This window comes from Pyrgilauda ruficollis, unplaced genomic scaffold (genome assembly GCF_017590135.1).
Source record: "Pyrgilauda ruficollis isolate IOZ18807 unplaced genomic scaffold, ASM1759013v1 scaffold2, whole genome shotgun sequence".
Taxonomy (NCBI): domain Eukaryota; kingdom Metazoa; phylum Chordata; class Aves; order Passeriformes; family Passeridae; genus Pyrgilauda; species Pyrgilauda ruficollis.
In genome coordinates, this window is record NW_024519206.1 from 24,896,695 (window position 1) to 24,909,747 (window position 13,053).

Genomic DNA, 13,053 nt, shown 5'->3' on the forward strand with positions numbered 1-13,053 from the left:
TTTTCCCCAAGTTGGAAAAAATTTTTTTTTTTTGTTTTTTTTTTTTTTTTTTTTTTTTTTTTTTCTTTTTTCTGTAAGGATAGACTCACTGGTAGCAAATGAAATCTTTCACACTTCTTCTAGAATGAATGTTAAAAATAAATGTTTACAATCCACTGAATTCTAATGCAAGTCAGCACTTAGACAAAATATTCTGCAAAATCAATGGAAATTTTACTTCTGTTAGAAGATGAGAAGTCTTTCAAGTGTAAAGGTGAACAAAGGGCAAAACTAAGGAGGAATCTTTTTCAGATGATTTATAGGTTCACTAAAGCACAGAGATGAAACATGAAAGTCAAATAGAAAATGAGATACCCACAAGAAACCTGCTTCCTGATAATACTGATGTTAACCTCTGACCTTAAAAATCATGAATGTAAAATATTATTAACTTTAGACATGGTCATTATCAGTAGCAAACAAATTGGGAGTGTGGAAATCTCTGTCCTACTGGGATTTCATGAGTGCTTTAAAAATCTGCTGAAGACAAGCTGTTGCTGGTGATCACTTTCTTGCCCTCATGCTAGATGAAGCCCAAGGCTCCTGGGGATTAATTACAACAGACTCCCAACCTGCAGATATTTTTCTGCAGACATTTTTTGCTCTGTCTGCCCCAGTACACAGGCTGCACATGTGCTGTGCACCAGGCATGTGGGTAGCCTACCCAGAAACTGCACTTTGTCCTCCATCCAGTGTGTCCAGCAGTCCATCACAGCCTGGATGGGTGTGTCTCTCAACACTGCTAAGTTACTTGTGTCGTTATTGAACAGCAAAATAGCATAATTGAGGTAGGAGCTGAGCTGAAGTGAATGGATGGCTAGATGGACCAGCTCCATGCTTTCATTTAAAGAAGGTTTTGTTATCTGTCTTTATGAAAGGTGGACTTCTCATGGGAACATTAGAAAGTGCTGTTTCATCTTCCCCTCTCTTCTGTCTCTTGAGAAAGCTGCTTAGACAAGACGAAACCTCAGTCCATACCGCCTGCTGAGCTGATGCTTCAGAGCCTTTTGGTTTGTCTTGCAGATATGAGGTGGCAGCAGGGGATATAGTGTTTTTATTTGTCTACAAGGTGGAAAGTGAATATTTTCTTTGTAGATGGTAAATTTCTTACAAAATCTGTTACCTCCAGAAGACTGAACTGCAGAAGCCTCCTCTGGTTCAAGTTTCATGTTAACAGTTGCTCAAGGATTTATTTGCCTAGATCTTGAATAGCATTTCTCACAGGAAACAGATGTCACTTGTACTTTATTGGTCTGTGCTGGCTTCCAGTTCAGATTTGGTTTTACTGAAACAACTGGAGGGTGTTGCTTCTGACCTGGAGCATTCTGGCTGCCTGGGAGATATCATACATGGAAATGTGAGCTAAAAGCTGTAGATTCAACTGAGAAGTGGAAGAAGAAAGGTGTTCACTGTGCAATTCCCATCCTAGCTTAGGTCATCCAAAGCCAATCTTCTTCCTCTCCAGAATTATTTTTTCCATTGATTTGGGGTTTTTTGTTGAACTTTTGTTGCACTCATTTTTTTTCCTATCCAGCTCTGTTCCATGCAATTTAAAGCACTGGCTTTGCCAGCTGCTTTGAAAACAGGTATTCTGAATGCTTTGTGAGTCTTGAATTACAATGACTGAGGCTTTTAAGAAAATAGAAATATTGTGTGTAACATTCAGTGAGTGCTCAGTGAATTATCTCTCTAAGTTTGGTAAGGCAGGTAGAATTATTCTTACTTTAAAGGGTACGGGTAGATTTGTTTTAGACTGGTTTTGAACTTCCTCTAGCATAAGAGAGCCTATCTGGGACAGCAGAAAGTTAGAAAATAGTTTGGTGTTAAAAGGCATCATTCCAGCTGGAAGCAGGAGTAGCAATGAGTTGAAGAAACAGGTGGAACTAGTCTTAGTTTTGTGCAGGGGGGGCAGTACAAAAAGTAAGGCAGGAGCTATAAAACAAAAGGCTGAAGGGAGAAAATATTTTACCTTATCCACGGCATTTTGTATTTATAAAGATACATATTCAAGACGCTACAAAGGCTCTCAATAGTGTGCTAAGCCTGAGCTTTGATTCAATCTATCAGAGAAGCACAACTCCATGGCAGTTCCGCAGAGCCACAGTTTATGTGAGTATTAAATGCAGCAGCAAGATTGTGAGAAAGGACCTGTGCTCTCCAAGTGTTGCAGTATTGCTTTATTGTTATAGAATTATAGAATAGCTTGGTTTGAAAGGGACCTTAAATATTATCTAGGTACAATCCCCCTGTTGTGTGCAGGGACTCTTTTTCACTAGACCAGGTTGCTCAGTGCCCCATCCAATCTGGCCTTGAACTCTCAGGAATGGAGTACCACCACTTCTCCTGGCAACCTCTTCCGGTGTCTCACCACCCTCTCTGTAAAAAAATTCCTTTCTAATACCCAATCTAAGCCTACTCTCAGTTTAAAGCCATTTCTTCTTTTCCTGTTGCTAAATGCTCTTCAAAACAGTCTCTCTCCATCTGTTTTCCAGGCTTCCTTCTGGTACTTGAAGGCTGCAATTAGGTCACCTTGAATCCTTCTCTTCTCTGGGGTGAACAGTCCTAGTTCCCTCAGCCTTTCCTCATTATCTTCCATGGATATATCCCTGATCCTGTCGCCAGTCTGGCTGAGACATCCATGCCCTGCTTTCCCTTTTGCTGAATTGTCACCGAAGTTTGAACTTTGGCTTCTTGTAGCCTTTTTCCCTGGGGTGAATCACAGCACTACTTCAGAGAGCCCTTCTTTGTTTTTTGCTTTCATTCTGCACCTGTGTCTCTTCTCACAGAGCTATTCCCTAAGCATACTAAGGAACATCACTAAAGAATTAATTTAGTTTTGTCAAGTTTCTGGTCTGACTCTTAATTTAGAGCAGTTGTTTCAGTCTACAATAAGCTCTGTGTTTCTGCATGCTGCAGTGAAAGAATTATGAGCAGTCCTCAGCCATGTGCACTCAGGATGCTTTGGTAGCCCCATGGGACAGGTAGACTTCAGTGCCTGAAAACTTATTATAGAATGGGGGTACAGTCAGTATGTTATTTTCTGTGCAACAGTGGGTCTGCCTATATGTAAAAGCTTTTACATGATTCACAGAGGCCATTAGGAGTGGAGTGGTATGCCATCATTTCAGGCACAGAGCTCTTCAAAATGAATGGCTTTTTCCATCTCTCCCCAGGGAGCCCCGAGAGCCATTCAGCATGTAGGTTGGAGGATACTGTTCATAAGCCTTCAATCACAGCATCAGGAATGCAAAGCTTATTGCTGGGATGAGCCTGCAGCTCTGAGTGATAAATAAGGCAAGACAGCTAGATGAAAAAACCTGACTTTCCTTGCTAAGAAAAAGGTGGACTGATTTTTAAAGTTTGGCGACCCGGAACCTCTCATAAGCATTTGGAGCACGTGTTGGTAGAGGGTCTAGAGCTAAACACAGTGTTCTGAAGTCACAATGAAGTAATCTGGCAACAGAGCAGAATGAGAAATAAGATCTCTTTTAACTGACTCAATCTTCAATATATTTTCTGTGCTTTTGTCTTTGCCTCTGTTTCTGGTATTCATTGATACACCAGGATATATCCAGTCTAGTTTGCTTTCTTTTTATTTTCTTTTTTTTTCTCTCATTCCTTCCCAAAATTTTATACACCCACTTGGTTTTCAGTCCTCTGAACAAAGCAGACCTTCTGGCTTTGCATAGTTGGCCTTGGAGGCTTACAAGAAAGTACTTTCTTAAGTGATTTTGGCTTCTGAGGTCACAGACATAGTGGAAGAACACCTGTTCTCATCTTGCTTCAGCACTTAATCCCTGTCCCAGACAAGCCTAGAAGAGCACAACACAGGAGATGAAGAGTAATATAAAAAATTGCTTAATAACTTTTTGGAACTTCTGGAAGTGTTCATGGATAATGATTTTATTTTGCCTGGTTTTATCATGTCCACCCCAAGAAATAAGATAGAAAGACACTGTTTCTTCAATTCTTGCATTTGTTGTTTGAGAGATTGAAAAAAATATGGATAATCCAAGGTCTCTACAAGCAATATAGAAAGTCTTGAAGGACAGTTTACATGTCCTGTATGCCTTATGCAAGCAGAAATTTCTGTTGGCAAATATGGCTTAGGTAAGACCTTTCAAGACCTTGTTGCCTGCATATGTGTGTGTGTGTGTGCGTGCGTGTGCACATTTACTTGATATTTTGCTTTAATTTTTTTTCCTAATGGAGCCTATTTTCCTTCAGGGTGGCAGGACACAGTGTATCCAAGAAGTCTGCCCCATTCTTTCATGTCCCCAGCACCTCAGTCACATTCCTGCTGGACAGTGTTGCCCCAAATGCTTAGGTGAGTGGTTTTTTCCCCTAGGAATTTTGTAATTAATACGATATGTTTGTGCATAACATCTTTTAGACCAGTATTTTGCAAGGCTGGTAAATTGCAGAAGTTGAAAAAGACTCTGTTGCTCGGAGTTTATAATCCACAGATTTTGAACAGGCACTCAGGGTCAGTGTTAGGGTTGTGGTGGGTGGTACTAAGCAAGCAGCTGTAGAAGAGCATTTGAACATAGACCACTTGCCTTGCTTAGAAGAACAAATACAGGGATGATTTTCAGCTTCATTATATATTTTACAAAGGAGGTTGAGGTGGGAGGAAATGCCACTCCACTTCTTTGGAGTTTTCCACAAGAAAAAGGCCTCATCATCTCATATAATTACTTAAGTGAGCATTTGCATTCTTAGTTTTGAGGAAATCCAGGTCAGAGGAAACTTCTGAACTTCTGCATTTTTAGAAACTGTTGTCAGAGAGGCCACGGATCCAGGAGTCCCATCTCATTATTGCCTTCTACAAGTGGAATCACACTGTCATCCAGGAATATTTTCAATTACATCTTTCCAACACATTTTAAAGGTGTGAGTCACAGGCCTCTAAGAAGGGCTAGTTCTTCCGGGTCATGACAAGCAAGGCAGTGACAGAAAAAGGCACTGCCTTATTTTGTTCTTACTTTGTCCACAGATCCCGCACATTAATATTCCATCTATTTAATAAACAAGGAGCGCTTACATCCTACCAATTAAATTGACTTTAATTTGGTCTATGGGGTTATAACTAGGTTTGGAAAAATTTCAGAGCCAATTACTCTCAGTTCTTCAATGGAAACTTTTTGTAGTTTTGACTATATTTTTATCTGAAATATCTTAACAGATCTAGGTTAGGGATATAGAAATATCTGGCCTTGGAGCCAGCAGAGCTATATAGAGTTCTGGGTTCTGATAATACTTAACATTTTTGACTGATTGAAACAAACCTGAGTTTATTTATTTGCTAATTGAGAAGCGCTACAGAGAAATAAAGGTCTGCCTGGAACATTCAACCACAGTACCAGAGAGTAATGCAGTAGAGGAATGAACTGGAGAGAACAGTCCAAACGCTGAGCTTCTGTTTTGGCTGAGGACATTTTTCCTTTCCTTCTGAAAACTCCCCTTGTCCTCTCCTTCCCATGCTTTTCCTGACTGAACTTTCCCCTTCTTGAACTAGGCATTCAAACTGCAGCTTTAATTTTTGAGTCCTTCAAGGGGATCTTTCTACAGTTTCTTTTTTGCCTCAGATTAGAAACAAATTCAGTAATAATAATGAATTTATTTTTACATGGTATTTATTCTGAAGCATTTCATATACATGGGAATAGATTATGTCTATTTACAGGAAAGTGTTAAAAGTTTTGGTGGGGAGGTAAAGCCAAGGGATGAGTAACACACTCCATGGTAGTTGTGAAAGAAAAGTTTCCAGGGATGCTGAGGCATGGTTTTTAAAGTATCGTGTGGAGGACCTCCCTGCAATTGAATTCCTGATATTCAGCATACATAGCTTAGAAGAATGTTGTGGACTCTACTGGGACTTGAATTATTAGTTTAACTAGTGGTTATGAGCCAGCAAAGACAACCGTTAAGCCAATATCTTCATCACCACATCTTTTAAAGTGATGCCTCCTTTGACAGTGGTTTTTAACCAACTATTTGAACTGGGTTGGCCACCCAGAACTGTGCTGAGTGGTTTGCAAGTCATGGCAATAGGGTGTGGGAGAGAACTGGACTTTTGTTCACTTGCTGACACAAGCTCTGCAATTGAAGTCCTGGCCCCACAGAGAGCAGCAGAAGTGTTGTTACAGGCAGGACTATGGCGTGGCTTTGCCCCTAAGTAGTGCATGGATATAGAGCAGTTTCTTTTAGGGCTACTGAGCATCCTCAACTGATTCCTTATGTCAGTTCTGCAAGAGAAATTAAACCTCTTGAGAAAGACACCTTTCACAGTGAAAGGAAGTGAAAGGAAGGCTGGCTGTGCAAGCACAGATTCATTCCAAGTAGCTAATTTGCATGAGAGTGATGTTCAAATTGTGTCTAACTGAAGAAAAGCAATTATTTAATAACTTTTGTTTAGCATTTAATTTGTAAAAACTGAAGGCAAATCCAGCGGAGTTTGCTGTGTGCTTATCCTTTTATCCACCTATATTTGAGAGGAAAATGGAACTTTTTTTTAAGATGCTCTACATTTATCAAGAATTATTGAAAAAGGAAGGAATTACAGTGTGCCAAGCCCTGAAGGTTTGAAAGCTAAAATATTGGCCAAGTACTTAGTACTTCTAGTATGTACTTAGAGTGGGCATTCCCTGCTTTGGATTTGATGCCTATTAAACATTAGACCTCAGAAATTATAAGGTAAGAGAGCGACAACCACTCATAAAGAACTTATTAGTCGGCTGCCTCCAAAAGTAAACAGGGCAATTCAAAATTAGCAAGGTAAGTATAGTGTTTTTGTGAAAAGCTCATGTGTATGTACTATAATGCTCTCTTTTTTAAAATAACTTACTGGGAAAGAAGCTGAGGACTAAGAGAAGCTTACAGGAATAAAAACTGTTGTAACTTGGATCTGAAAGTGCTTGCAGGATTACACGACTTCAGGAAGGATTTGATTTTGGTGCTGCCTTCCCTGTTTAGTGCCCCAAACCCTTGCCTCACTCCCATTGAACCCAAATAGTTTGCAGATTATGGAAACTAAATATCTTATGTTGCCTTCATTCCATTCATAAACGATGCAAATTCCTGTATTTCTTGCAACCTTGTGTGAACACACAGTACAAAAATCTATCTTAATGAGATGGGAAAACACCTATGATTTTTTTTGGATCAGTGTCACTGAGTTGAATTAGCTTGGCTGCTGTGAACCCTTGAGATAGATATGCTAAAAGAAGTCAAGGCTGCTCTATTTGATAAGTTATTGCTTTAAGTTAAAGACTGTTTAAACTACTTTAAGTGTACCCACCTTAAGAGTTTGCAATGCTTACTTTTTATTCCTTTAGTTGCACTGTGCATGTTACGATGAGAAGGAGAAGAAAGATTTTTCCTATATAAACATGCTATAAATAATTTATATTCCATCCCACAGTAGAATTTGTAGAGATGAGTGTATACTAAAAGAATAGTGAACTGTTAAAAGTACATACTTTTTTCACACTGAAGTGGAAACACATAGCAAATGACACATTGCACATAAATTTGGTCTGGTGACAATAAGCCCTACTATTTTTGTTGACAATGTGGCATATTTTCAACCACATTTTGTTTCTGTTACTGTTTATTTATTTTCAGGACAGAGGAAAGTGTTTGACCTCCCATTTGGAAGCTGCCTCTTTCACAGCAACGTGTATGATAATGGTTCCTCATTTATGTATGACAACTGCACAGTGTGTACATGCAAGGTAAGTCCATAGTGCTTTGATATTGTCTGCTGATGGTTGTCTGGCTTAGCAGTCATTTGTAGGGCTGTGGAATTGTAAGCCTGATACTGTTCTTTGACATCTTGTGTGGTCTCAAAAAATCTGAAGAGCACTTGCAGTTGTGCTAGGAAAGTTTAAAACGTTACTGGCTCCTTCATCTGAGACATGATGCCTCACCCTGTGTGATGCAAAATAAAGTTGCTAAGATTATGTGGTTCTCTTTAAAACTGCATTAGAATGGAAGAGGAGTTTCTAAATGATGAATTACCATGTTTCTGCCGAAGGTGAGTGTTTTTTATTTAGTTCCCTAACATGACTGCAACAACTTACACTTTTTTACCAAGGCAAAAAAATAAAAGTGCCACCAGTGAGATTTTGTAGGCCAACAGAATTAGAAGCTGGGCTTTAGCTTTACAGACCATGAAAGATTACCTTTAAATAATATTTATAATATAAATAAATATCTATAAATATATATATAAATATATATATCTATAAATATATAAATATATATATATATTTATATATTAATAACATCTATAAATAATATTTATTTTCCCTGAGCTGGCCTATTCAAAGCAGCTGGCCTGTAGCTTGGGTGGATGCAATGACTGAGCAAGCAGAAATATATAAGGACACACAGGAGCACAAACATCTTGGTGATGATTTTATGATTTCCTTTCACCCTTGTACCTAGGATTCAACAGTGATATGTAAGAAGAGGTGCTTACTTCCTGGTGAATGCAATAAAAACAAAGACCACTGCTGCAAGGAGTGTGTCTCATACCTCTCTCCTGAGGAGGTGAAAGTGTGCAAGTTTGGCAATAAGATCTTCCAGGTAAGGTGGCTCAAGGGTAGGTGCCATTGTAACAGCCAAAATAGCAAGAGTTTGCTGTAAATTAGTATTGTGGTTTGTTTTTAGCAGAATCCTCACCATCCTCATCGATGATGGAACAACTCAGAGGCAAAACTTTTCAAAATTTGACATCTTGTTTATTTTTTTCTGAGTTTGTGTAAATTCTGCCGATAGTCAACATTTAAAAATTACTTCCTCCTTGAATGTTACATGTGGTCTCCCCCTCTGTATGTAGATGTTTAAGCTGCTGTTTCATAACAATTGATGCATTTTTAGTCAGAGATACTAATGCTCTGCTTTCCCAAACAAACACTGATACTCACAGAGAAGATATGTATGTAGGCTTTATCAGCTGAGCCGAAGAGTCTTTTCCATAACTGAGCCAACAGGAGCTCTGTGAAGTTCATTTTGGCTGAAAGTTACTTGATTTACTATGTTTCACATCTCTGCTAAGGACAGCACCCCTGACATCTTATACTGGTGTAGCCATGTAATAACTGTTACCTACTGCACTCTCACCCAATGTATTCAAATCACAAGGGGTTCCCTGCAGAACACTTCTGCTGTTCTTGAGACCCCGTTTGTTTTTCCAAGTGGTGCAGCTTTTTTTCACACTGTGTCAGAAAAAGATTCTGTCACCTCATGGGCCATCTGTGAATTAAGAGACCCTTGAATCAGATCAAATGTTAAGTCCTGTGTGAATACTTGGTTTGCTCAGCCAGAATTGCTTCCCATTTATTCCATCTTTTGTGTACATAGCAGAAGTGTTTATTCTGGAAATTACATGTGAACCTACTGTACTCTGAGACTATGCTCCATCTGATTGGCACTTTCACACTGGCGCCATTGTGCTTCACGAACAAATGCCTACTTCTTAGGCACCCAACTAAAATATTCTGCTTCTTGTGAAGATTTTATTATATTACTAATATTATATGGAGTGTGAAAAAATAACAAGACAGTACATCCATTTCTGGTCTTGTGTGCAAAAAAGTAAATTCAGTGTTGCTCGCTTGAAGTCAATGGTCTAACACAGGTAGAATGTGTACAGCAAACGTGTTTTTGCACTCCTGTGCAAAACCAGCTGTAAGACAAAAATTCAGGGCAGCTGCATGCAGTCAGCTGTGATGTATTCTGGTACCTTGGCAGATGCCTGGTGAGTGGTCATTAGAGACTGAAGAACATCAGAAACACCAGGCAATAGAAACATGCCCTAGAAACAAAAAATAGGAGAGAGACAGCCTTTGATGAAGCAAGCTGAGCTGAATAAGTTAGGCTTCTTGGCATTTCAGATATAGTCTGTTTCTGTTTCTGGTCAGAACATCATGTTGAGGTGGGCACATAATTATTCACAGCTGTCTTGTTGAACTGCCTGTTCCTGTCAGGTCTATCCTCACCCTTCCTTCCCAGCAGCCCTGTAAACAGAAAACATGCACAGGTTGGCTCTAAGCGGACTAGCACTAGACTGTAAGTGGGTGAGACAGAATGTTTCAGGAACCACACTTGGCAGATGCAGCACCATGTAAAAAGGAGCCAGGCCAGTTCCACAAGCAATTCATCCCAAGTGGGGACAAGACCACGAGGCATATTACACTCTGCAGTTCATATTTTCAGAGTTATACATAGGCTGTCTTACCTGCTCTGCTTTTGAGAGATTCAGCACTGTATCTTTTCTAAATATTTTCAGATGTTTAGCAGATCAAATATCTGTGAAAGTGCTGTAGTAATCTAAATTAGAATTATTTGACCATTCCTGCCCTATGTTGAAATGATGCTACTACATATAAATTCACTGTCTGCTGACATCTTAATCAAATATTTTCATGTGCAACAACTTAAAGATGTCCTTCAACCCAGTGAATGAGGTTTTTCTAATTACGTGAACTTAAATGAAAATTTGTAGTAGGTGTGATCACAACTCAGATGCTTATTGGAGAGAAAACAATGCAAATAATCAGGGCACTGTTGAAAAATGCAAATGTGATTTGGTTAGCTTTGGAAAAATGAATTTCTTACCAAAAAGGCCAAAGGGAAGAAGACCTGGCTGAATTTGATCTCTGTCTTGAATCCAACTGGCCATGGACAGACACCTCAAAATAATTTAGACTAAACAATGACACAATGCCAACAGGGAAATTCATCCTTTCTTGTGCAATGATACATTGCTGAAATAGCTTCTTGTTGCCACCCCAGCTGATACTATATCATGTTCCCTCTTGCAGGATGGAGAGATGTGGTCCTCTGTGAACTGCACCATCTGTGCTTGTGTGAAAGGCAAGACAGAGTGTCGCAAGAAACAGTGCATTCCAGTCAGCAGCTGTCCTCATGTGAGTTTTTAAAAAGAACTGTGTTTTCTTGTCTCTTCTGCTCCAGCATTATCTTTTCCAGTGTTTCTTGGAAGTGTGTGCATGACAGTGGGGCGTGCTGTTTGGAAAGAAGGGTCATCTGGAATGTTAATTTAGGTTGGCATTCCCCAAATGTGCTACTGTTATCCTGAATATGATCTTCCTAACTCTGTCCTTGCTCTGGAGACTCTGTGCTCCTCCTGTCCTTCTCCTTTAACCTTCTCTGTCCCAGGTATCTGTATTGGAACAGTTATTTTTGACTTTTATTAAATAATTTTATAGAGTCATGAGGTGACTGTGTTAATTGTGTGTATATTGTTAAGGCAAGCCACAGGATTTTGTTGTGTTTGCATTTCTCAGTGCATATAAGGCTTAATTCTTGGTTGAAAATGTAAATTAGACAAATCGAAGAAAATTAGTTCAACCAAACCATGGTGCTTTCACTAAGGTTGTGGCCTGGGTATTTTTTATGTAAAAGTCTGAAATGAACCCAAAGAATGCTGTAATTATAACTTTATGACATCAGAAATTAGCTTTACTTGAAATCCTGAGCTAAAACCAGCCTTCGTTTCTTGGATTTCTGACACCAGCAAATGATTTTGGTCTTATGGCTCAAGCTTTCACAAGATGGAGCTCTAAATAGCACCTTATGTAGGGGCAGATCTTTGAGCAAAACTGTAGAAGAGAGAGCCAAGTTCTTAGCATTACACCTTCTCAGTGTTTCCTTCTCAATCCTGGAAGCCAGTGGGGAAAATGTGAATCACAGACACCTAAATATAAAATTTTTAAATTAAAAACTCTTAGTTTGTAAAATTTTATATGTGTAACATTCTGACAGAAGTGGTGGTAGAATAAAGAGCCTGCACCTTGGCACTTCCCATTGTTGTGTGACAGTGCGCTTAAAGATCCTCAGAAGAGGGAACATCCTTTTCCTGTCACTCTGGCACTCACTGTGTTGAGGGCAGTTATCCTCTTAAAGGGCCTCACACAAGATGCTGCATACACATCAGGAAATGTGAAAAAATTGACCTATTCTTCTGGGAATGTTATATGGCTCATGGCAGTCAAGTTTGCTACCTTAATGCCATTCACAGTATAAGCAGGAAGTGAGAGCTTGGGCTCTTCAGGTCTCACACACACTGCATCACATTTATATTTTCCTTGTGCTGATGCATTTAAAATGTTTAAGGTGCTGCTGAGATCAAGTAGCTAATATGACTTAATAGAGGTCTTCAGTTGAGTGCATCGCTTCAGCTGTATCCATACATAAATTTAGCATTGAGATGATCAGTTGAAGTGGCTTCTAAAATGAAAGTAGTGGTGGGTAAAAATTCACCACTGACAGTGCTGCAGCGTGGAAGTGAGACTGACAAACTCATTCAATGCTGCAATAGAACCTGCTCCAAGGCTAATGTGAAGTCCTAAACTGCTCTTGACCTCTGAGGTGAGTCCACAAACAAGGTCTGGTTCCTTAGGGTTGGAAGACCAGCTTTGTTACCCTGCAGCACCATTCTCCCCAGTATATAACCAGTCAGCCAGGTCCCCACCTTAAAATGCAAGCTGCAAGCAAACCCACCCTCCTCCACAGGTACAGATTACATTTCTGCTCTTCCAAGCTAAACTGTAAGAAGTAGGAGAAAGAATATATACTCTAGAGTAAGATTTATTTTCCTATTCCAAGTAGGTATCAAGTAGTTTTAAAGCAAATAATGTATGCTAATTGATTTAAATATTTTACTTTTTATCTCTGTTCCACTATCTTTGATGAGACTTTCTGTCATAAATCTATAAATATCACTTAAACACACCACATTTTTCAAGATAAAGATATATTTGTGGTTCTGATACTGACAGTCTGAATATCATGCATAGAGTTATGCTGCTTCTCTGCAAACTGTAGATGTGTCCACTCCTTTTCTCTCTTCACAATATTTTTGACAGTAAGCAGTCTCCACTGACTATTGGAGACTGCTGTGAAATAAAATGTGGTTTAGTGTCCCTTAGGTGTCAGGCAACATGAAGTTATCTCATTAAATGTGTATTACTATACAGACAACTG

General features: G+C 39.3%; 1 protein-coding gene across 1 annotated transcript in view; it reads left to right on the forward strand.

Moving 5' to 3' along the window:
- BMPER (BMP binding endothelial regulator) overlaps positions 1–13,053 on the forward strand; it is a 148,413-nt gene that overhangs the window by 70,925 nt on the left and 64,435 nt on the right. Inside the window, exons 7-10 of the mRNA XM_041466656.1 lie at positions 4,267–4,366; positions 7,666–7,775; positions 8,491–8,631; positions 10,872–10,976. Of these exons, the coding sequence (XP_041322590.1) occupies positions 4,267–4,366; positions 7,666–7,775; positions 8,491–8,631; positions 10,872–10,976 (456 nt within the window). The remainder of the gene's footprint in view (positions 1–4,266; positions 4,367–7,665; positions 7,776–8,490; positions 8,632–10,871; positions 10,977–13,053) is intronic.